At 43.4% G+C, this 26,147-nt stretch overlaps 1 protein-coding gene across 3 annotated transcripts in view; it reads left to right on the top strand.

Annotated features, from left to right (window-relative positions):
• The window catches only part of Sema3a (semaphorin 3A), a 427,345-nt gene that overhangs the window by 301,168 nt on the left and 100,030 nt on the right, over positions 1-26,147 (top strand). For all 3 annotated transcript variants that reach the window (XM_003469818.5, XM_063237438.1, XM_063237422.1), the window contains one exon: positions 4,273-4,392. In XM_003469818.5, coding sequence (XP_003469866.2) covers positions 4,273-4,392 — 120 coding nt within the window. The remainder of the gene's footprint in view (positions 1-4,272; positions 4,393-26,147) is intronic.

A 26,147-nucleotide genomic window follows, 5' to 3' on the forward strand; every position in this document is an offset into this window, starting at 1 on the left:
TTTATTTATTTTTGTCTATTAACCATTTTAAAAGGTGGTGTGCAAAAAACTTCAGGTACAAGTCCACCATTATGATGAGGAGAACATGTTAGTATGTTAGTTTTCAGATACACCTGTCTGAAGGAGAGATTCCCGGTGTTTTTTAGTGATCTCTGAAGTACCAGAAGACGGATGATGGGTAATCAGGTCGAGGAATGTAACCACACAGTGTGAAAAGGAAAAGACAAACCAGGATTGCCAGATGAGTCGGAAGCAGCTTGCACAGAGGGAGGCGGCCTGAGTGACAGCGGCAATCTCGGGGATACTGCTGTGGCACAAAGAGGCCGCCTTCAGCCGCTTGCCAAGCAAATTGACCAGAGCGTAAGAGAGTCGACAGATGAACTTCAGGAATTAAGCCTATTAATGGATTTTCATGCAGAAACGTGTCCACCCATAAGATAGAAAAGGTTTCCTCTGCCTTCCCAGCTGCTAGAGCATACGTGGAAACATTTGCACGTGAACTCCTAATGAGGGAGGGGTTTTGCTTTTCCATTTTTTGGTGGATGGATTCTCACTGATCTGAGGCGATGCCATCCTCTGCCCATTCATTCTGGACTGTTTCATAGCTGGACCAGAACAAGTTGTTTGGTTTAATCATGGACAGAAAATATCTGAACAGTGATGGTTCCTGTTCCCAGTCTCTCTGTGTCCCTCCTTCCTGACAGAGCAGAATTTCACTGTGCCCCCCATAATTTAAGAATGCTGAAGGAGGTCGCTGGAATTGGAGGTACATTATCTTCTTTTGCAGAAAGCGTGATTAGCGGAAGTTAGCTCAAAACACCTCGATTCTGTTGTGATTTCCACGCAGGGAGCAGTTGTTTTGACAGATGGGTGTATTTTATTTTTGTAACCATCCGGGAAAGTCTGTGCCGAGAGGTCTAATCAGCGCTGCAGCTCTCGAATGTTTGTTTGTGAATCGCTCTGCAAACCTGGCTCCTGCAGCCTCTTCCGATCATAGATATCTCAGTTAGGTATCTCTTTTTAGCCTAATAAGTTTATGTGTGTTTCCTCTCGCCATTCGATCTCAAAGGTGAGGAAACCTTGAAAACCTGCGTGCACCTGGCTCATCACTGTGGACAGTAAGTCACTGCTCCTCCGGTGTGGCCTTTCGTCCCTGTCATAGCTGTCCTTGCTTTTATTCTGAACTAATCCTTCATCCTGCTGCTCACCTGGAGAGTGATTCAGTCAAACCAGAGGTCAGCATGCTTGCCCGACCCCGGGGGAGCCACCTTGTGGCTAACCTCCTCTGTGCATCAGCTCGGATTCCAGAAAGGTTCAGGCCTGAGAAATGAATTCACTGTGAGCTGATGGTCTTTATTGCGCTGTAAATCCGCCAGGGCCGAGGAGAGCGGGCTGTAGCTTAATGCCAGAAAGTGCATTATATTCCGAGTCTGAAGACACGTCACGGTTCAGGAAAAGGTCAGAAACACTCGTCTTCTGTCTCCCCTGAGCAGAAATGTGTGAAGTGCGTTTCCTCTTTCTGCCACGCTTCCTTCTTGTTTAGAGGAACATCCAAGTTGCTCCCAAATAAAAGGAATATCCTGTTTTGGAACACTCACAGCCCTTGGCAGCCGCCCGCGGGAAGGGAGGCGAATGAAGGGCAGGATTGATACTCTGTTCTGCGGGCTTTCTCTCAAGAACAAATCCTCCTAACATGTCTCTTCCAAGTTTTCGGTTCTTCTCCATCCAGTTCTTTCCATCCCTTCCTCCCCCATTGTTGTAGCTGATCCTCCTCCTAGCTATTTTAACCAATTTTGAAAGTATTTCCTTTCCTTCTTTTGTTTGTTTTCAACCATCTTTTCCCCGTCTCAGCCCAAGAAATTTCTCCCCATTCTATTTGCATCAACTTTCGCTTTCAAAGTAATATGGAGGTCGCCCCTGGGCACCGCAGGAACATGACCTGCTGGCAGCGCTTAGTGGGAAGGAGGAAGCCGGGCCAGGCCGGAGGCCAGCAGGGCGGTCCGGGCCCTGTGGAAGGACAGACTCCTTGTTATCAGCTTTGCCCAGAGTCCTGGCCAGGTCTCGCAGCTAGAGCCCTGCCACTGATTTCCTTCCAGGGGCTCTGCAGGATGGCTGTGTAGGATGGGGAGTCCTTCTTCAGAGTTAACAGAGAACAAACTGAAATGTTGACGGTCAGTGTGGTCCAATCCCGTGGCTTGAGCTGGAAGGGATTTTCTTGCATTAATTGTTATCTGCCTGTTTACTTAGAAGGTCAGAACCAGTCACTGATAAATTGCTAATGAGCTATCTAAGCTATAAGCAAAAAGGTGCCCCAGACTCCACAGCGTTACAGTTACAGCCAGCTGCAGAGATGGCATGAGGTCTCCTTTGGGCTCGGTAGTATTGGTGCTCATAAGGTCTTCACCTTCTTGAACGCAGAGAATGAAGACGCATTCTCAGCCTCTAGGAGGCACTTGTGTGATAATGCTGGCAGCAGAGAGCTTGGGTTTATGAATACAGTCACACGTGTATCTCTGCAGGCAAGACCGATAAGCCAAAGCCGTCCTCTCTTCTAAGATGAGCAGGCATCCATCTGCACCCTCTGTTATTATGCATCAGAATACCCATTTGCTATCCATGTACCCACAGCCAATGACTCGGTGCTGGCATGCAGTGCTGAACTCAGTACTTGTCCTCTTGAATACTCTAACGTTGAGCCTACAATGAGCAATAACCGTGGCTATGGAAAAGTGGAGCCTTTGGCCACCCACATGTTCCAAAGGAAGGCTTTTCTGACAAGAGCTTCTCTTCAAATGGCAGAATCTTTTAGGGAGCACAAGTACATCCGTGGGTAGATGAATGCCTCATTTGTAAATGAGTTTATCAGATGTTTCCCTTTCACAAGCTCCTTCCTCAGGCCCTGTCCTCTGGGGGCAGGAGAGAGGTTGTTACAGAATGAAGACTTTGTTGCCCAGAGTAATGCAAGTTAGGCTGCAACTGTTTGACAGTTTTACCCAGCATGGGCCTTGTTCAAAGTGACTAATGAAAAAGCATCAGTTACCTTCAAGCTGGGACATTTTATCCCTCTCACAGAACAACTTGCAATAGCAACTGATTGCAGAGCCTAATTCATGTGTTGTACTGCCTTACCAGGTGAAAGAAAGATTCAGGATCTATTTGACCAAAATTGATGAAACTGTGTTTATTTACACCCCACCCCCACCTCAAGAGGGGAAAAAGGAACTGCTTACTCACTGTTAAGAAAGCACAAGGAATCACAGCTTGGACCTTTTGTGTTTTACTTTAAACAGGCCAAATTCAACTTCAACACAACATGCTTGAAAGAATGTCAGGCTTCATCCCAGAAAAATAAATGATGGCCCTCAGTTCCTTGAATTTAAATGCCAATTATTCTACTTGTGTTTATTTTGGGGGCCAAAAGAGTTAAGAACAAACTCACCAGTCACAAAACTGGAACAGAAATGTCACATGGAACCATATTTAAATTATAGATCATCTGAGTCACACAAACTTCACCTGATGACCTAAGTGCAAATGCACTGGGCTTGCACGCAGAAGGCCAGGGTTCCTAGGGAGCCGCCTGAGGGGCACAGCACATGGGGAAATACCAGGACCAGCGCGGGCCCCTGGGTTTGCCGACCCTGCTTTCAAACCTTATCTTCATTTATAGTTCTATATTGGATGCTTAATTTCAAGTGAATATAGAAGAAGAAATAATGATGAAGAAATTCTAGGCCAATAACAAGAGAAATTGCCCATGTATGTATCTTTTATTATTTAGCATACATTTACTTAAAATTTTTCAAAATGGGTTACTAAAAATGCTTAAACTTTATGCTTAATATAAACTTATAGCATCTTTTGTTTTTGTTTTCTCTTTCTAAAATTAAACTCATATTTTAACTTTTGCAGGGAAATTTTCACCATGATCTTGTTTAGTAATTTGTTGTGTACATAATTTATTGTCTTCTTTTCTGCAAGACTCTCTGGTGATTATTGGTTACCTAACTTTTATTCCTCTTTTATCTAAGTCAGAAGCAGTTTCAGTGAAACAGTTATGGAAGGACATGCTGCATTCGTGTCCCCCAAAATAAGAAATTCTACATGAGTTTAATGCAAAAGGTTAGAACAGTGTCAAAGCAAGGCAATCAGAAATCAGCCCTTGCTGCCTGAGACGGTGCGGGAGGAACCTGCCCGATCATGCCGGGCCCAGAGGAGACCTCAGCCTGGCAGCGGAACTCACTCACGGCTTGCCTTTCTTTTGTCTCGCAGAAAGAATGTGCTAATTTCATCAAGGTGCTGAAGGCCTACAATCAGACTCACTTGTACGCCTGCGGAACCGGGGCATTTCACCCAATTTGCACCTACATTGAAGTTGGACATCATCCTGAGGTAAAGCTGGCTTTTAATAACAGTATTTGCCCAGGATCCTTCCCGTGCAAAGGCTTCCTTACTAATCCCTGCAGCCCGTCTAGCTTCTGTGTTCAGCAGCACAACTTCAAATTCAGATGCTGCTGTTAATTTTGATGTGTGAATACAAAAATGAGGGCACCAGTCAACAGTAGCCGTGGGGAGGAGGACAGGAGGAGGGAAGCATTGGTTTCCCACTGGCTTGCAGAGTCCAGCCTGCTCTGTTCTGCGGGGGCAACAGATGCCCTGGGCTGAGTGTGCTGCTGTCACCTTCATTTGTACCCTGCCAGCTCCCCACACCCACCTTCAGCCAGCAGAGGCCACCGGCCACTGGTCCCTTCTGCGGGGCTGGAGAAGGAGCCTGTGTGTGCCCAGAGGTCTGTACTCAAGGCGTTCACCCTGGTGCCCAGTGTTCTTGTTGTAGGTTTAGTTATTATTTTGGAATAGAAATGAAAAAAGTATAAATTTACCTACTGCTTTTAAAGAGGTTTTGGCATAGAAAATTAGTGACGGGATTTTATTGTTAGGCAAAGTTAAACAAAAATTAATAAGAAAGAAACAGAGCTAATGTCAAAAATAATTTGGCGACTTAGGGTTATCTATCACCCTCATCTAGAAATCATTTGATAGTTTGTGGCATTCAAAGCTAAGAAGAACAAAAGTGTTCATGTGTTGAGAAAATCATTTGTGACAGAATTTTTTTTCCAAATTGAAATTCATAAACACCCAGCAAAGAAAGGATTTGGTCAGGAAGCATTTCTGGAATTGTGAACATCAGCTCTGATTTTCACATCTGCCAACGGTTATGAGTGTAACTGGAGGGTCTCTCCCTCAGTTTCCTAAGATGTCCTAGAGAGGTGCACACATAGCCCCTTCCAGACTGGGTGTCATCTCAGTGAAACTCAGTCCTGACTGTTTCCCAGCGAGCCTGGGAGCCTGAACAAGCTTCCCCAAGGTGTCCCCCGTTGGCTGTCCCCAGCTTATACCCACCGTGTCCTTCCTCCTCCTCCTTCTCTTCTTCCTCTTCCTCCTCTGTCTTCCTCCTCCTCTTTTCCTCCTCCTCCTTCTCTTCTTCCTCTCCTCTGAATCTCCCAGCCACATTTACTGCCTTCCCTGACGTATCTAAATGAAAAGCAATGCTCAGGTCCTGCATGTGCTCCTTGTCCATTGTTGATGTTAGGAATAAGTTCGTGCATGTGGGCCTGGGATTTATACACATAATGTCTCTCTCGCCTCCTGTCTAAACGCCCGCTTCCCTGCCCCCTTCACCGGTCACCTCTGCAGTCTGGTGTTCTGAATGTGGGCCCAGGCTGCCCACGCTGTATTGCAGGTTCTCTGCCCGTCCGCAGTCAGAAATGTTCAGCTTCCAGCCCTGAAGAGTGGAGGAGCGGGATTCTGGTATCACAGTGTACCAAAGGCAGAGCAGTGGACGCTACTCAGCCTCTCTGCGTCTGTCTCATAATGTGCGTCAGAACTAAAAAATATAAAGCAGAGCTTCCCCGTCCTCCATATCCTCAGTTTCTAAGGAGGGACTCTCTTCCTGCCGCTCCCTGTCCCAGTCCTCCAGCTCGCATGTGCCTGCTGTGGAGACGGCCCTAATCCCAGCACTGGGCTTTGCTCCAACACAGCTCAGGACAAACTGCTGGACCTGGAGCTCAGCGTTTGTTTTCCCTGTTTGTGATCTGGGAAGTTGTGAGGAAAATAGATCTTATATCTGCTGTGAGGGTCAAGCACTGGCTACTAGTTTGGCCAAGCTGAAGAAGGACGATTAATATAAGAAAATGCAAATGCCCCCTGGCTGTCAGCTGCTGCTGTTTTTCTTGCACATAATTGTCACCTAACTGAGGTGCCTCTCACTTCATAAGAGGCTGTAAAATGGTGGCACTGGCTGCTCCTTGGGGAGGGGAACTCTGCCCTTATCCGCCTTCCCTTTAGTGAAAATTTGAGGCTGCGGCTCTCCATGGCCATTTACAACAAAAGTCATAAGCTGACCCTGCCTTTTCATACTTCCCCATGATTTTCTTTCCTTCTTGGACTCTCTGTCTGATGCAGTCGCTCACCCATGCTGCCTTCAGCCAGGCGTGGCTGCCCTCGGGTGGGCGGTGGGCTGGAGACATGCACTCCTGCTGTCCAGGTCTCTTCCACGGCAGGGACAAGGATGCAATGGAGCTTCCCATCCGAGCCCCGAGCCCCGGTGGGGCAGACAGGAGGAGGGTGTTTTCCTGAGATTCTGAAGCTCAGACCCCTCGAGGCAGGTCCTCTTTCAGAAGCTGGATGACTTTGATTTGCACAGCAACTGTAAATTGGGAGATGCCGTTCCAGACTGTTGAGGAAGTCAGGAGGAAGATGATTATGCAATTACCTGGGGGATTGGGAACAGTCTAGACAGGCAATCTAGGAAATTCTGGAAAAGATATTATCAAGATAGCTTGTCTGACTACATCAAGTTTAATTTTCAGTGCTTAAGCTGCTCTATGAAACAACCTGGTTTAAATTGATCTGTGCCGGTACTTAAACCACTACCTTTGGCTTTAAAAGATTATGCCGCTTGTGCAGTTGAACAAAAGGGACAATACGTGCTTCATAGCATCAGGGAAAGAATGGCAGTGAAGAGAGCTTGGATAAATAAGAAGCCAAGCTACAGTCAGGCTGGATCCAGGGAGAGTTCCTGAGCTCTCCTGAACTTCGTACACACCAACTTTTACCAGCGAAGGGCATTTTCAGGTAGGCACACTTGACTCCTAAGTTCTAGTTCAGGAATTGCATGTATATTTGCTAACCTTGGCCCATAAAATGAAATAATGAAACATGAGTTCGTTTTTAAAAGTATTTATCTAGTCATATATAACAAATAACTTTGTCTTTACACCATTGTTAAACTATAAGACTTTGAACTTGACACCTAGGTGCCAAAATGCCATAAAAATAGACTTCAAGAAGACTTCAGTTTACTTTTGAAGCAAATTAAGTCTTCCTTTATTACTTAATCTCTTTGGAACTTGTGAGAGAAAATTAACACTTTCATTCAAGTATTAATAAAACAATTACCAAGTGCCTCCAAGCTTAGTGTTCTAGTTGTGAAAATAGGCTTCTTTTTCCCTTCCTGCTTTTTAAAAGCAATGTGTGCACTCTGGAATAGCATATTCTCAACCTAGTGCGCCTGCAAAGTGAACGGCTTTGGCCACACACAGTATGTCATTGATTGCCGTATTAAACAGATTTCTGTTTCCTCTGGTCCATTTGGGAATTGGTGGACATATTAATTAACTCCACTTCTGGAGGATGTGTGTCAATCAATTCTTGGGCATCTGCCAATAGCACTTGACACCGCAGATATCTGCAGTGAGGTCATCTACTCCGCACACATCTGTGTGTCTACTGTAAAGTGCTCGCAGGGCTCACCCAGGACTTGTGCAGATGAGGGCACAGATGCGCTCTGGGCTGAGGCTCTCAGGATCTGTGCTGTTTCGATGAAAACTGAAAGTCATCCTTAAGAGGCAGACTATTCCCACAAGGCTTATAGTACATGATATTTCCCCTTCAAATTTACATCTGTTAATAAAAATAGAAGTATGAATGGAGGAAGAGTTTAGCTTCTTGAAAAAAGTCTCTGGATATTTTCTCAAATTCCAAATGGGCCTCTTCTGAGTCCTGGCAGGAAATTTAAAGAAAGAAAGACCCAGATGAGAGCGGGAAATTATTAACTCTATAAATACTCTCATAATGTCATGATCTCAATTTATGATGGAAGCAAAGGGACACTCAGAAATGCAGGGAGGCTTAATGGCTATCTCTAAGGTCACTTCTGCAATGACAACCAATATATCTGTGCGTGAAATAAAGTGGTTGGTCTGTTCTTTTCATTTCTACCTAGAACAGGAATCTGCTCTTCTGCAAAACTTGGAATTGAATGCTCTCAGGAGCAATCCCCAGGGCCACCGAGTTATTTAGGTAGAGGGGGTGTGGCGGCAGCTCACCGATACATCTAATCCAGCCCCTTCCAATCAGTGATCACTCTCAATTATTTTGCTCTTTGGTTCAGTGGAGCCAAGCTGATTTCTAAGAAGTAGAATGCTGAGAATTTCAGATATGTTGGTGCAATAACGAGGAGCTGCCCTGGGGCGGGGGCACTGTTCCACCTCCCTGAGGTCAAGCATACGCTTCTGTGTTTCTTTGTAATAAATGGACCTGGGTGACGAGTGGGGATCACCGGTGGGCAGCTCCGTTCTGGCCCACGCGACCTCCCCTAGAGAGCTAACTTCCTTCCCCCGCCAACCTGAGCAAAGGCAGGCGGGATGAGCCCTGGGGTTGGCCAGGCTTCTCTTTCCTAATGTTCTGAATACTTGAATCATGTTAAAGATCAGACTCTCTAACTTGCTATGCTCATAAACAAGGCTGCCATGTACTTCAAATTGAAATTAACATGATCTGCAGTTTGTTTCAGGAGTCACCACAGTTCATAAATTCTGAGAACTTAGGTTACCAATGTGTTTCACTTGAACTATTAGAGTTCAAATCTCTAAATGCTATCAGTAAGATTATTTCTCAAAAATAGATTGTAGAAGTGGTCAACTCCAGCAGAGAAAGGAGCCCAGTGTTATGATTAGAAATAGGCTAGATAATTAAGATTCGGAACTGGCAAAAATAAGTAAGTAAATAACAAAAAAGAAATGTTCTAAAACTTCAAGCTACCATCCCCTAAACCCATTTAAAACTATTTCTTATCACCATCTGATGTATTGATTTCACTGGCCTGAATATTTATTATATGCATTAGTTATGTGATCAATATTATTTCATGCCCAGCACTTTTTGGTTCAATTGTATGAAAGTCCTTTGGACAGTCTTTGTGGGCTGTGAGAAGTGCAGAGGCAGGTAGGAATGGAGATGCTAGCGTTCAGTTCTCAGCTTGCAGAGCATGAGCTCCGTGTTCTAGCTCAGGGAGCTCACCCACCGCCTGGAGGGGTGTTCAGACAAAGGTCAAGCTTTCCGAAGGCCTCTGTGATGCAGTGATGCTACTATGGTCAGTTGTTGAAAGGCTGCTGCACAACTGAAAAATCTGAGCATTTTAGTTCTTTTTTGCTGAGCTTTATCACTTCGTGAGCTCACAGTAAACCAGAGCTGGCTCATCTCTCGCCAGCTGTGTTCCACCCAGGAGGGGCACAGGGCAGCTCAGGTGAACAGGGTGAGGAAAGACCTCGTTCTGGTTGGGACAGAGAAGTGATGCTAAAGGAACTAATGTGCTCGGGAGCACTGTGTAGGGTAGCAGGCCAGCCCCACACCTAGCTTCTGGATCCCCATATCCCAGGGGTGCACAGCAGGGGCACTGTCACACAGCCTCACTGCCGTGCATTGCTATTGTACTTATTTTATGATTTTCTGGTTTCTACTTTAGAGCATGAAGATCACATTCTTAGCTGTAGAGTTCTACAAACTTAGCCACCACTAGAGAACATACAGTAAAGGTCAATCGGGCCACACGCAAGGAGGATCTCTGGCACGGGAGCTTCTTCCTGTTTTCCACACCTGAGCACACGTGTTGTCCTGGTCTCATGACCTCAGGTCTGCGGGCCCCTGGCTTCCAGCGATGTGGTCTGTGTGTCTGCTGCACAGCTCCTTCCCTGATAAGGACGGCTCAGCTTCTTAGGGGCATCATCAATGTCTGCCAGAACCAAGGACAGCTAACCGGAGGTGTGAAACATAGGACAGAACATACGTTTCATAATGGAGCAGGACCCTGATTTGTAAGACTGGGTTGGACACTGGCTTAGGGCGGATAAGTAGAGGAGGGCACGCCTGATGGTCACACCCATGCCTTCTTTACGGTCTTGAATGAGTCCCTGCGGTTGGCTTCCCTGGCCCAGTCACACGGTTTCTTAGTGCAGGACTGGGGTGCACGCACTCAGCTGTTTCATGTTCCTAAGGGTTTTCAAGTGCACCCACATCCAGTATCGGAACAAGGTGAGTCACATGTATAACCTTAGTTTTTCTAGTAGCGACATTAGAAAGAGTGAAAATAAACATAAAACTAATTAGAACCATGTATTTTATGTAACTCAGTATATTCAAAATATTGTTTCAAGTCAGTCACGGTGGGGAGAACAAAAGCCCAGCACTCAGGAAGACAAGGCAGGAGCACCCTGAGCATGAGGACAGCCGGGGGGACCTTGGATGTTCTGTGGATAACATTTACATTACTTTTACACTGCCTTTGGAGGTCCAAGTGTCTATTTTAGCTCCGTCTGACTCACTCATGTCGTTTCAAGTGCTTGGGAGCATCGCGTGTGTGTAGCTGCTAACAGGACAGCCTGGGGTGAGCGGGCAGTGGGAGCACAGTGCAGATACCTGGCACGCTGATGTCTGCTCGCATTTATGCAAAACATTTAATATCTGCTAACTAAACTACAGTGTTTTTGCCTGTGAGTATATCATTTACTGCAAATAAAAGCACAATTACCAGAAAAACTTTTATGAGACACAGCAGTTAGACAAAACTGGAGTGCATATAGTCTAATATACTGCACACCTGAACTTTGAAAGGTAGGGGAAGAAAACCATCCTCTTGAGATTGCAGTGATTTTTTTTAACATGATAGTAATTTTCAGAGCCTTTTATGGTAAACTTTGCAAAATGCTTGGTGTCAGCTGACCTTCCACAAAGTACAAGCACGTGAAGAGAATCCTTATCTCCAGAGAAAAGGGGATGCATCTCCATTTGCCCTGAATCTTGAAGAGGTGACAACAGTGTCACAGATCTCTTTGTATCCAACAGCCAGGGAAGCCCTGCTGCTGACTGAGTTCTCATGGAAACCCAGGCAGTTCCTGACTGGTGGCTCTAATATCCGGGTCCTGAATACACACGTGTGAAGCTCTGAGAAGCTGTAAAGATCTGTCATTATCTAAGTGGCTAAGGTGTGGCTGACTGCACTTATCATAAATGCAAAAGCATTTAGAGAAAAAAAGAAAAGAGGTCATGGACCAGGGTGGAGGAGCAGTCAGACCAGAGCGTGCAGGTGTGTGGAGATCTCAGCTCTGGAGACACGGAAATGACAGAGAATGTGAGGAAAATCGGTGTGAGCTGATGAGAATAGCACTGAGGTGAACAGGAAGGGCATAACGAGCGAACCAGACCTTCTGGAATTGACTTTTCATTTATTAAACAGATTTGGGAGAATTCAGGGAGGTAATCGAGGCTTAACGTTTCTATCCGGCTCCATCAGATCTGAAGCCACGGTAATACGTAAGCCCTCCAGGCAGCGTCCAAGTGACCTCAAAAACAATTTTATTCAGATAAAAGATTCAAGAGCACAAAAAATGTGTTTAACAGAATCATAGGAAGTATTGTTCGAAGCAAGATCCCGGTGTTCCTGGGGAGGAATGCCTGCTCTCCAAGAGCCTTAATGTACACAAAAATCTAACTTCAGTGTAGGTGAAAACATCAGCATTAGTCACAGTGACTTGCCCGGAAACTAATATCTGTTGAATAATAAACACATCTGCTTTGGATCCATCCCTTCACACGTCCGTCGTGGGCTCTGGTGGGATCAATGCTCACGAAAGAGATCTAGGAGCACGTGTAGAGGTTTAGGGCTGGCGCCCTAGTCAGGTGCTTGTGCCTGAGCCCAGAGCCTGCCTGTGAAAGGAAGTCCAGCAGCCTGCAGTGGGAAACATGAAATGCAGTGATTGGTCTGACTGGGGGGGTTAAGTCAGGGTTAGGCTTCTGCATCCCTGCTCAGCAATATTTACTCTGCACCTAGTTCTGAAGCATGAGGCATGGAACCGAGGGGACACTGGCTGAGGTGAGCAGAGGCGGTTTCACCTGCACTGGGCTTTGAGCAGTGGGTGAGGGTCAGTGGCTGTGGACAGTGGTGCAGCAGCTGGGCGATGAGCAGAAGGACAGAGACACCGCACAGCTGTGTGGGCAGTGGGGAGCCCAGCAAAGCAGGTGCCCCACAGAGGGCTGAACGGTGAGCAGTGAGGACACAGCCGAGCAGGCCAGCAGCCCTGTGAGAGTCCAGCAGGAGTTACTAAGGCTGCCATGGGTACCTCCAAGACATATTCCGGAGAAAAATGGGGAAATTCCTTTGGAGACTATGACAGACATTCAGCACCACCATGAGCCTGAGTGTATGATGTTGAATGAAGATTTAAAATTTTCAGAGAAAATAGCAAGGATCAGAATAACATTTGGATTCTGTAAACCAGTAAGTGGAGTATTAGTAAGACAACTACTTTGGGGAAAATGAGCTTTTCTTTCTTTTATGATAATTGGGGGAAAGGGCATTGTAGCATATTGTGGTTTTGCAAATTCAATTGTCAATACTGGATCTACAAATAGATAGCATTTACGTTGTGCTTAAAACAGAAACTATTGTGTACAAAGTTATGTGTGTTTTACAGACAATGCTTTCTCCATACTTGTGAGCCCAGGGAAATCGGTTTTAGTGCAATGGACATGGAAAATCAATTCGAACACACTTTATTAAAAAAAATCTCCCCTCAAAAATTTCCCAAACAAAAACTAAGCAGAAAATATAAGGCTTGTATCACACTTCTTTCTCAATAGTGATTTCACTATGAAAGGTCACTAATCCATGCTTTCTGTTTGTGATTCATTCCTACATTTTCATTTCTACAAATTATGTGAAATGTTAATGAAAACGATATTCACAACCTGTTTCTGAATATGCTGCCCAGTTTTTTTCTGGTATAACTCCTTTCCACGGTTCTTGTTTTTGTATTTATTAGTAATAATACCTATCTTGGCATACATGATGGCCCCCTCAATGCCTTAACACTTGACTTCACAACTCTATGATATACGCATTATCTTCATTTTTGAGCTTCATAGTTTGAGGAAATTAAGGCTCAGGAAGGTTCAAGAAGTTACCTGTCATCACGAAGATGGTGAATCCGCTCTCATGACTGTCATGACACATGGCCTTCCCAGTGACATCAATGTTGCCCCAGCGGGTTAGCTGTACCATGTGTTAATTATAAAACTAAATAATCCCAAAATGTTGAATTTCAAGTTAAATGAGTTCCAACTTGCATTAATAAGAACCTTCTTGAAAATAGTATTAAATTATTTTTACTGAAAATGTGACAGTATTTGTCAGTTTGGTTCAATTCCATGGCAGCGACAACTTCGCGGAGCCCTTTGAAGATTTCGGTGATGACACAGCCCGGAATGCTGGGATGTTGTTTCAATGAAGCCAACGCTAGGACCGCTCAGGAGAACGGCTCCATCTGCGACTGCGGTCTCTCCCCACTCGTGATTGGAGCTTGAGCGGGAATTCACCACTCCACCTCCACCAGACGGCACAATTGTAGTTCCTTTTTCCTAAAAAAGGGAAAACTTGGAAGCTGTAGCAGATTAATAAAAGTGTATTTAAAGTGGTGTTCTTATTTGTAAAAAGTTAGTTTTTCAATATTCACTCAAAGTAAGTTTAGCAGTGAAGCATTTTTCCCTAATATTTTGATCGTGCACTATTTTAAAAACACAGAAAAATCTTTATACCAGTGGAATATATTGGAAAACTGCCACAAATTAGCCAATTCTATATTGGCTAAGAAGTAGAATATTTTGAATTTCATATAGTTCTCAAATGTTCCATCCTGATAGACATATTTGTTATTCTATTGTTTTTATATAAATCAGATTTATTTAGCTGGCTCTCTATTTTACTCAGATTTAGTTATCTACTTGTGAATCTTTCAAAAATCCCAGTTAGGACAAATATATTTAGAGAAATATACATTCATGTGTTAGGTGATTCTTTAACGGTTGCCTAAAAAGATTGAATGCCTTCCACTGTCACAGTACAGTTAACTTGATCTTTGTGTATTTTGCTTTGTGTATTGTACTCCTATTTTGCTTTAGTAATTTAAAATCCCTTGCAAAATGAGCTCAGCTTGGAGAGGTGTACATTTCTAGGCAGGGATGATAATATTCAAATTGTAAGAAATCAAACCACCCGAATGACTGCTTTCCATTCTCATTGTATTTTTATTTTCCACTCTGCCATTCTAATTCAATTGTGCATCTCTGGGCACTGAAAGCAATCTCAGGAATTGCTGAGCAGCTACAAAAGAAGTCTAATGGGATCTAAAATCAATTCGCAGATCTGCCGCTGACTCACTGTGTGACCTTTGCTGCCATTGGATGACATTAGACTGATCTCCTTAACGTTTTCATGCCTCCGATCCTGTCTTTTGACAAGAAGTACTTGTCTCTCACGCACGATGTATCTACCCATAAGAAAATGGGGTACTGGCTAAGAGGGTCAGGACCGGCCTTGACTCCAGCGGTCCCCTCACTGGTGCGTCGCTGAGCTCACCATCTGCATCTTGCCAGCCTGCAAATGTGGTTTTGTCTGCATGCCAGGGCTCAGCTCCTTTTAAGTGCTTTTACCCTGGCAAATTTTTCTTTCTTTGATTTGCATTTTGCTGGCATTTAGGAGCTGCCTTGCCTCATATTGAAGCTGCTTAACCTGGAGAGGGATGGATGTTCAGCGCCCTGAGCTGCTCTGCCCTTGCTGGCCTAAATCATCAGGACAGATGTAAGAGTTAAAGGAAAGAATTCCCACTCCTGTACCGTGCTGCACCCAGGACCAACTGTCACACACCACAGCCTCACTAATAGCAATATGGAAGCTGTCTCTGAACTCGGGATAAGATCACACAGTTTCTCAGGCACATAAAAAGCTGTTCTTTTGGAAAGGCATAGCTTACCTGAGAAAAGAACAGGAAGCTGGGAATGCTGAGCAAAGAATCCGCATCTCATCACACCAGCTTCCAGCAGACGAGCAGCGACCCGGAGCACCTGTGCATAATGTGTGTCCGAGACAATCTCTAGTCTTCATGCTCCTGGTCAAAATCAAGTCCTGATGAGATGAAAAGACGAAATCACGTGTTCGCACAGAGCCATCCGGTCCCCTTTATGCCTGTTTAAAAAGTCTGAAATTTCAGTAATATCCTATGACAAAACAGAAGACTTTTCAACTCTATTGCTAAGAAAAATATTGAGTAAGGAAAATTTGAGATCACAGTATAAATCAAATCACTTTTTGTACTCTCAACTCGCTAAGTTCAACGCTGGCTTGAGTGGTTCATCCTTATGGATCTCTTTCTTGTTGAAAAGTTGTATGTCTAGTAATAAACTGCAGCCACAATGCCCAGAAAATTCTTCCTAAAAACTATCTATAAAACACCGTAGCTAACGGTGACTGGTAGCTTCTCTAATTCCCACTCTTCATTTTAGAATATACAAAGTTTAAACTCAGATTGATTACACAGTATTTGGACATCTCTGGCTGCTAACACTGAATTTAAACTCGCTTCTCCTAGAGGGAACTGGGGTGCCTTCTACTCTCCTGCACTGTGCGGTTCTTCCTTCTGCAGGTGTGGAAGGGAACTAAACTAAGGCCCTGATTTCTTATATGCCTGAAGCTGTCTGTAAGCTTTCTTCTCCAAAATTAGAATAAACCCATGATTAGTAACATTATATAATTATTGTTATAATGTAACTCTTACCTATGTTTCCCTGGGCATTTATTATCTGGTTATTAACTGTATTGTTAATTTCAGGGAAAACTGCACAAACAATATTTATTGGGGATGATTTGACTGCCTCCAGAAAACAGATGAATTATGAATATTTTCTCAATACTTACTGTTTACTTTCATTCTCATAAAAGTATCTGAATCAAAGATGATTTCTATTAGCTGAAGCAGTCAGCAGATATGAAAATTATCAAAGAAAATAATTGAAAACATGAGAGAAGCAAGAATCATGCAACATGTCACCCACACACCTCTGCGTACCGCGGACAGGGATTACCAGATGCTTTGATCTGCCCTGGTAACATGAAACAGGAAAGAAAAAAGAAGGTAACATCTGCTGGGAAAAACGTTCATTAAGCAAGGTGCAGCCCGGCTGAGTGCTGACACAGAGCATGAGAAAGGAAAGGAGGAAGGCAGGAACAAAGCTTTTCTGTAGCCACAAATCTCAGTAGTTCAAAGAGGCAAAATCTGATGCAGGGAAGACACTAGAGTAAATGCATTTGATTTATATTTCCAATACTAAAAAGCTGATAGTGCATTTTCGACAAATGGCTTCAAGGAGAAAATTACATAAATACAGCATGTATAAATTTACATAATGCACTGTTACCCACACGTGACATTTATGTATGCAGATCTATACATTGTTTGCTCCTATGTGAAGACATGCACTATTTATACAACTGTAGGGAGGCTTAATGTAAAGAACATAATTCATCTCAGACTGCCTGGCCCCGAATTTGTAAATGTAGACTCTAGTTCCTTTTCTATTTAAATTAGGAAAATAAATGCCTCCTTTGGAAGTTTTTTGAAGTGAATCTTTTCCAAATGCAGGTAAATCTGCCCAGACATTGTCCCTCTTCTTACCTGTCACAAATATTCAAAACCAACACATTTCAGGGGGACTATATAAATATGAGGCGTTTTCAACTTTGTAAATTTTTGTATCCTACAGCGTGTCGCTGAGGGCTGTTCTGGGTTTGAATTTAGAATTGATGTGATGTCATGGCTGTTGGAGTTTAAACTCCTCTAGAATGTAATTTTTTTGTCTTTTTGAAACATGGTCCCACTATGCAGTTCAGGCTGGCCTTGAGCTCACTGTGTAGCCCAGGCTGGCCTTGAACTCACAGCAGTCCTTCTGCCTCAGTCTTCTGAGTGTGAGATTACAGGTGTGCGCCATCTAGCATGTAATTTAAGGCTGTCTAGGAAGCCAGTTGTGTAACAGTGGTTCCCAGCCTTACGTCTCCTGGCCGGCAGGTGTACTGGGGACACTGCGTCATGACCACAGGACCACCATCGTGTACGTGCCTAATCTGGGTGCAAGTGGGGAACTTAGCATTATAGCTTTAGCCTTGCTCTGGCCATCATTTCTTTTACAACAATAGTAAGGTTAAAAGAAAGCCATTGAGAGGCTGTTTCCTGGAAAGAGCTCAGGAAAGCAAGGTGAGTGAGAGGGGGCATCGCACAGGCCAAACGTGGCCAGGATTCATGGCGCTCGATGTCATGAGAAAATGTTTAGGAAGCAAAGAGAAAGACGTTTGCTTTTACAACCCTGCCTGCATCTGAGTGACTAAGCGGGCTTTTCTGCTGGGCCCCAGGCCAGGGCTGGAGGTCACCAAGACATCTGGTTTCACTTGATAGTGTCATGCTGGTCGACCCACCCTGCTGTCCACTCCTCTTCCTCTCCCCCAGCCAGGTTTTACTGCCAAGCTGAGGCTGGCTTCCTGGATAGCAAGGGTTTGAGGGTGTTCCTGTGGCTCCACGTGGAGATCTGCCTTGGTCTTCTCCCCTCCTGCCCCTGCGTCCTTCCATGGACCACGCTCTCGCTCACTACTCTTTCCAGACACACTGGGCGGTCCCTTCGCACTCCCAGACCCCTTGGGCTAGGGCTTTGCCTTTGCTGCTCCTGAACCTGTAAGCTCCGCCGCTCTGCAGCCCCTGGATAGACCCCTCTGGTCCCGGCCTTACCTCCTGTGTTATTTCCTCAGCCTCCCCCCCGCCCCGACTTCTTCGTACTGAAGGCAGCACAGCTCCTGTGCATGCTGTGGTAGCAGTGTGCACTTGGGGACCAACAGGACACACACGTGTCCCACGATGAGCCGCGAAAGATCTAGAGAGGCTGCCTGCAGTAGGACACGGTGGCCCGTGGGGTTTGGATCGCATGGACTCTTGGAACTGTTGGGAACTGGATTCATCTCTCAAGGGTCAATTATTCTCGGATTTCCCTAGTGTATAAAATCACCGGAAAACAGGGTTTTGTGTCTATCATTTAAGACTGAAGAATAGAAATGGAAAAGTAGATGCTAGCCTTTAATTCTGATTCCAATCTTTTTATTACTTACATCTTGATCTTTCCCATGAAATAATCTGACCAACTTAGTCTCGAGGTATAAAACTTTCTTTATGAAGTTCTTACTAACTGTTTTCTAACAAAACTTCAAACTCAGATGCTATTTCGGGAGTCTCTGCAGCACATCATGAAAGCAGTTTTGCATAATGTCTTCTCATTTGGAGAATGGATGGGTCAAACTCCCAATCTTCCACATACACGCGTAATCTTTCTAGTGTACGTTCTATTATAGGATGAATCCAGCTTCACATCGTTCCTGGAACACTAGTGCTACCTCAAGTTTTCCAAAGACTGGATTTTCAAGCTGCCTTGCATATATATTTAACATTTCAAATTCAAACATCAAAAGTACATCATGAATACATTTTAAAATCTTTAAAATTCAGTTTGGTTACGCAGAATTCTTCCTTTCTAGTGAACAAGCATAGGTATTTAAAGTATAAGTGAACCACGTGTTCTTGGATTTCTATTCCCACTGATTTTTTCTTTTCCTTTTTTAATTTTTTTCCATTCCTACTGAAAGGGAAGGATCTTATACTGCTCCTCTGAAAACAGACTGAAAGAAGGGTTTGAAATGAATGTTCACATGAATTAGTTCACCAGAGGGCATTCTTTCTTCTAACAACTTTAAATTGATGCATAATTGGTTCATACAGTATTATTACTCCCCTGTCTTTTTAAATTTAAAATATAAAGTGTTAGGAAATGAAACTTAATGAGACCTTAGTAGCCATTGTTGATTTCTGATCATCTTGTTTCGAAGTCCTATAATGCTTTTATTCTTTTGTTTTGACTGGTTTTATTCTGTTGTGTGTGGTTTTATGTGTGACGTATGGATGACTATTTTGAAGAAAGTGAGACATTATAATAACATTTCTTGTTATCTTGCTTTGAAGTCTCATAATGCTTTCATTCTTTTGTTTTGATTGGTTTTAGTCTGTTTTCTATTATTTGATTTCATTATGTGCTAAGGTATGGACAGCTATTTCAAAGAAAACAGGAGACATTATGGTAGCCACTGTTGATTTCCTGCTGTCTTAAAGTTTTGAAGTCCTGTGTTGCTTCCATTCTTGTATTATGATTTGCTTTGTTCTGTTTTGTTTCACTTTATTCTCTTTAAAATGAAAGATAAATAAAATAAAATGTTAGGAAAATAACATGCTACTGGAGATGAATAAACATGTTTCTCCATTGCTTAGAAACCTAAAAACAATATTAATTAAATAAATCAGAGCAATAGTGAATACCTCTCTCTCAAAGAGATAACTTCATGAATTAAAGAGATAATTTCATGAATTACTCTTACCATGAAATACGCATCAACTAGGTCAATTGGCATTTGGCTTGTTTTTGAGTATCTCAAAGTATAATGGTATTTACCTTGTTGACTAGGAAAGTATGAAGAAGTTTAAAGTAAGACTGTGCATGTCATATAATTGTTTAAAAATGTATAAAACTTTAAAGTCAAGTGACAATTTATGACCTTACATCTTTAAATAGATGTTAAAGTTTCATTTACAGCTGACCAGCACATATACACAGATAAGGCCATTTTTGCACCTCATGATTATGATAAATAAAATTGAATTGTATAGACAGGATTCCCTAGAATGATGGAAAGTCAGAAAAGCAGCATAATCGAAAACATGTTTTAAAACACTTTTTTGTGACCACTTTGTGATTGTAACAACATTATATATCTTTAGGAGAAAGACAAATTTAATATGTTGTCTGCACTCAGACTATGAGAGTGTTTACATTCAAAATTTCATATGCTGCAGAACACAGCTATGTACAAAGTGCCACAGAAGCCTCAAGGAAGACGCATACCTGGTATTGGCTGGAGCCCCAAAGGTCAGGGCTGGGGGTCATTTTGGCCGGTAAGAAGAGAATACCGTGCAAGATACAGAGAGGGATGGACACTGGCCTGCAGAGACTAGAACCCAACACCACACAAGCAATTTGCAGAGAACTGAGTCCGAGGGGCTCATGCTCTGGGAAAGAGCCAGGAGACTTGTGGTAGTAGCACCAGCAGCGAAGAAGCACCCAGGCTGGCGGAGCTGCCCACCGTCTGCCTCCTGCCCACATCTCCATTGAATGCCATTTTCAAAGAAATGCCCTGGTTTCAATCTGCAGCTCAGATAAGTCACCATCATATATTTTCACATCACGCTGTTGTTCAAGAAATACACAGTAAAATCATAAAATAACACCAGTGTGGCCAAACTATTTGTTCACTGTCTATCTCGCCTGTAGCACTGTAAGAACCGGAGAGCTGATACTCTTCCTGATTCAGCTCTTTATATCACCTCAACTCCTGCCTTGCAAAAATAATAATAGTAATCGGAGATACATAACATACATGACAAACATTATGCCAACCCAATTATCTGGTTTATTCCCTGTTCCAAATTCTATAGGTTGACAGGATTTTTTTCTCTCTTTATAGATAACTGGGAACTGAAAGGTTAATTAACTAACATATCTAGAGAATTACAGAAACATAATGAAAATTCAGGTCTTTTTAACGACTAAGCTCTTAGAACAGTATAATAACTACGTTAAGAGGATAGAGCTAACTGAATGGTCTTTTCCTTTTGGAAAACCCCCAAAACAAAGACAAGATGAATAGCAATGTGCCAGCATTTTGCATAGTAATAAACCTTTCGAATTCACCTTTTGGTCTACCATATGTTGGACAGCCAGGACAAGGCCAAATTATGCAGGATCTCAATGGAAAGTTATGGGACGAAAAAGACACTGAGGTTACTAAATAGGACACTAATGTGATATAAGCAGACTTTTTAAAAACTATTTCTAAAAACACTGCGGTACATGACGCAGTCATTGGTGGACACCAGGCACCCAAGCAGCTGGTGAGGAAGCTGCTTAGCCTACGCAGTGAGAAAGTGTGGGTGCCTTTGCCGAAGGATTTAAAAGATGTGATGACAGCTCATGACCTGGAGAGACCAAAGATGTTCTAGGCTTTTCACATGGATTCCCGATAATGGAGATGTTATTGCTAAGAGTGGGTCCTACACTCCTGCCAAGGCTCGGGCATCCGCTTTCAGGTGGCAGAGAAGCCCTCTTGGGTCTCACTTTGTTGAATGTGAGATTGAGGAAGGACCCTCCAACACGGTATCCACCAAGCACCTCTTTTGAGCCAAAAGGGGAAAATATGGAGATGTGTAAATGTGAGGGACATGATTTTTACATTCTGTGCATATTTTCAACAGTAAAAAGAAAGTAAATGCAAGAAAGCCAAAGACTACACATTAACAAAGGTACTTTTATGGAAATCAGGAGACAATTTCAATAGATGAGGAAAAGGAATGGGTTTCAAGGGTAATGGACAGGAGGCAGAGATGTAGTGGAGTAAATATAAAGTCAGAACAGTAAAGCCATACCGGGCACGCTGGGGATTTAGCTCAGTGGCTTAAGCGCCTGCCTGGCAAGCGAGAGGTCATGCGTTCAATCCCTGGCACCAAAAAAACACCAAACAATACCGTGCAGTAGACACCCAGAAGCTCCATATTCAATGAAAATAACAAGAAACCAAGAAGCCCGGTGAGCTCCAGGGGAGTTGGAATACGAAAAGCTTGGTGTTGCCTTACACCACCCATCAGGGAGGAGAGTAAGAATGGAGCTAGGAATAACGTCAAACTCATAACGGGGGGAAAAAGGGCAGGTATAAATGACATCTGCAATACCTGGCCGTGCAAGAATCCAACTCAAAAAGTGTAGCTCAGTGAGGAAAACAAATTGTGCAACACTCTAATTTTATCTCTATAGGTTTGAAATATGTCTCCCAATTAGCCCTTTGGAAAAAGAAACAGGACTTATCTTTGCTCCTCACGCCTATCATTTGCTCCAGGGCCCTGGATATCACTTGAGCATGTGAAGAAACAAGTTGAGACAATGTGTGGCGGGGCAAGATTAGAAATAATAGGTCTCTGTTCACACGGAGAGCTTCCTCAGGAGCACCCCGCACCTGCCTTTTCCGTGGATCCCTAAGACCACGTGGTCCACGTAGCAGCCACTTGAGCAGGGAAACCTGCTGCCTTTTGTTAGAATATCTCAGACATGCAGATAATTATTGTAAACTCCAGCTCTGTTCATTAAGAGTTGCATGAATAGCTGCCATAAGTGTAACATCAAGGAAGTAGTGTTGCCTTATAGGTCATCTGTGAGGATTATAAGCATGAGAGGAAAAATAGAATTAATTTAAAAAGGTGAACAGTTTATATGGTGTTATTGCAGAGGGGGAAACAGCCTGAGGGAATTTAAAGTTAGGTCCAGACGCTACTGGACACAGGAGAATATGCATCGCCTAGAAACTCACCACACAGAGCACCCACGGAGTTTATAATGGCAACAGGTGTCGGGGCAGCAGAAAAAACTAACAAACAAAAAAGTAACTCCAGCCTCTGCCCTGAACCCCAGGGGCTGCATGTCATGGAGGGATGAAATTATTAAAATATGCCAACAGCAGCGAAGCCCCGCCCTGGGGCGGGCGGGCGGTCAGGTCTGACCACACATGTGTGGTTGAGCTGTGCATTCCTCTCCTAGGAAAGTGGAGACAGAGCTTCTCACAGCCCGCTCCTGGGCTTCCTTTCATTCGTCTCGTGTATTTATGAAAAGGCGAGGGGGACGCAAACCATGAGAGGAGACCAAAGGCTAAGGGAGATGCAGACACAGCAGAGTGAGAGATTAACTTTATGATATGAATAGTTCAATTTAGCCCATGTTTTATAATTGTTTCCTGGCAAGTGTTAATGGACCTTTTACTGGCAAATGAAATGCAGAACTCAAAGTCTCCACGTGGACTCGGTTCAGGATGTTAGCACAGGACAGGGACGTGCCCAGCCGCGATCCTCTGGTGTTGTCTGGCCTCTGGATCTCACAGAAGGCTTTGTTCCAGTCCCCTCCCTCCCTGCCCTCCTCCCGGCCCACCAGCTACTTCCTCCTCCCACGGCAGTGTCTGAGACTTCATGGGAAGGTTCAAAGCTCTGCGCAACAAGATATTCTCCTACAGAGCTGTTCTCATTCCCTAGACCCTGCTCCCAAACTCCAGGACGCCGCACTGATGTGGGCAGCCAAGAAACGGCTCCTCCCGATGCAGCGGCCGCCCCACTCCTGTCTGCACACGCCTGTCCTTTATGCTCGGCCTCCTTGAGCATCAACCCACAGGAGCAGCTGTGGGATCAACTCCCAGGGGCCCTTTCGGGTTGAGGCATCCTGTCACTTGTTTTTCCTAATGCCATCAGCTTTGCCCACGGCAATGAATATCAGACAGCACTTGAAGGGGATCCCTGTGTCACAGGATCGTTAAGGAGGAAAAACTGGCTTGTGCTTTGGTCAGAGTCCTTCCTTATCGTGCTCAAGGTCAGAACTGTGGGTCCAGGCCCTGGGCCACTGCAGGCCGTGGGTGCGCTGTTCGGGTGTTCTGTTACGTTGGTGTGGAGCTGTCGTGGTTTACACTCGTCCTTGCTGGCATCCGTGACTTTTGAGTGCTTCCGAGAAATTAAGGTATGCAACCATGTCAGAATCAGAAATTAAAGTGACAAGAGGCTAAGTTCAAACTCTGAAAGTGTTCTTTTTGGTTTTCTGAAAACTACTTTAAAAAGCGGCTCTCTACAGAAAGTGTTAGGCTTTTAGGAGGAGTTTTCTACGCCTGCTCACCACCTGAAATGGGGAAGATGCCCTGCTCCTGATGCTGGCATTCCCAGGGCACAAGTGCATGCGTCCTGTTTTCTGATTTTCATCAAGGAAACCTGGGCCACTGGACCACGGTGCACACAGGACCACCTAAGCTGTCAGACGTCTCTGGCTGTACCCTCAGTTCAAAGCTGATCAGTGTTCTTGATGGTTTCAAATGCTTCTGAATGAAAGTCCGTAAAGCAATCTGTACAGAACTGTGTTTTGTCAGTTACCCTTGATTCTTTGCCATTCCGAGGCTTATTTCATAATTGCTTACAAATAAAATGTAAACATTATTCTATCTAATAATTATTTGCACACTTATTGAAAGTATGTTCAAGAATTTCAAAGACTAGAAATATCGGGTCACAACTGAGTGATCTTTATGGTCATTTCTTCATTCCTTTTTTTTTACTTTAAAAAAAAAAAGGCTAGGCATGGTGGCATACTTACACAATCCTAATATTTGGGAGGCTGAGGCAAGAGGATTGCTGTCAGTTCAAGGCCAGTGTGGCCTGCAAAGTGAGTTCAAGGCCAGCTTGAGCTGTATAGTGAAACCCTATCTCTCCTAAAAAAAGAATAAAACGATGACACAGAATTTTAAAACAAAATAATAGATCAACACTGGTTAATATATTGTGTATTGTTATCTTCAAAGTAGTTGCTCAGACTGTAAGATGGAGGCAAAAAGAAATAAACAGTGAAAGCACACACTGTTTTTATGAACCAACAGAGGTTAGCAGTAGACTTACCTATCTTGTGCGTGTGTGTGTATATATATACTTATGAGTGCTCACGGGTTATTCCTAATCGTACAGTCAAGGCAGCAGATCTCCTGGGGACCACGGCTAGTATTGCGTCAGCCCTCATTTTGGTTTCATTTATAATCTTCTACAATTTTATCATATAATTGTTAAAAGTGTGGTTTCAAATAAGTATTTTATGGAGGAATAATTATTCTATATTTACACATAGGCAAAAGATTTATCACTTATAAGATACCCATAATTTAATGTCATTTGAGATAAATTTGAACTTGAAAATATTATCATAAGTAGATTTATTTACCAAGACCATTGTAAGTGATCAGCTCTCAAGCAAATTTGTGTGGCTTGTGTTTTGATATTCTAATAGTTTGATGTTGTTATATATTTCTGTGAAGAGAAAATGCCTAAGTGCCAAGATTCTACTGTCAAATTTTGAGTTTTCTTATAATGATAGCAATAATGACATAGGCGATAATGATAGCAATAATGAGTGGATTTAGCGATCTACACTGCGCCTTACTGCAGTGAGCCAGTGAAAATCCCACAGTGATTGAACAGCTACTATTTCAGGTGCAGAGTGAGGCTAACATCTTCTGCTCCTGTAAAATTTTAATTTTGACACAAAATCAAACTGTAGTTTTTAATCTGCGTGGATGTTTTTGGATGGCTTAGATTTCCTTGGGGCTTGGATTCATGGCTGTCATCCATGGAATCTCTCCGGTGGGGAGGGGAGCACCATCACTGACGGCCAGTGGATATGCGGCAGTCGAGGTGCCCAGACTTCCGGGCTTCAGCGCGTTGGGACCAAATTTCTACAGCTTTATTACAGCACAAATTTTTCTTTTGCATTTAACATCACCACTTTTCTGTAAGATTATAAATAGAGACAGCTTAAAGAAAATATACTTATTTTTCAAATTAATCCTCACTCTATTGATTAATACAGGGTATTTGCAAAGATGACGATATCATGAAGTTATGGGGGTCCTTAGGATGCATTTCCTAATCCCTTTACTTACGTTTCCCACTGTTTGTACTTTCCACTCCCGAGGTGCAGCTTTGTACCTAGACCATGGCCTAAGTTCCAGGAGTAATTCACAAGGTGACAGCAAAAGAAACATACACGGTGCACATTTTCCAATAAGTGTGAGTTACTATAAATAAGATATTAATGGAGATTTCAAATACTCAAAATAATTTATAAGAAATATTTGTTCAGTTTTTTAATAGAAGATAGAATTTGGAATGATACATATGACCAGCTGAGGTAAATGGTAATTTTAGATGTAAGATATGTTTTTCAAAGTCAAATATTGATCTTATTTAATAAATCAAACAAAATGCTAGATTTATTCT

Source organism: Cavia porcellus, unplaced genomic scaffold (assembly GCF_034190915.1).
Source record: "Cavia porcellus strain 051 isolate PalLab524CR breed Dunkin Hartley unplaced genomic scaffold, mCavPor4.1 scaffold_2, whole genome shotgun sequence".
Taxonomy (NCBI): domain Eukaryota; kingdom Metazoa; phylum Chordata; class Mammalia; order Rodentia; family Caviidae; genus Cavia; species Cavia porcellus.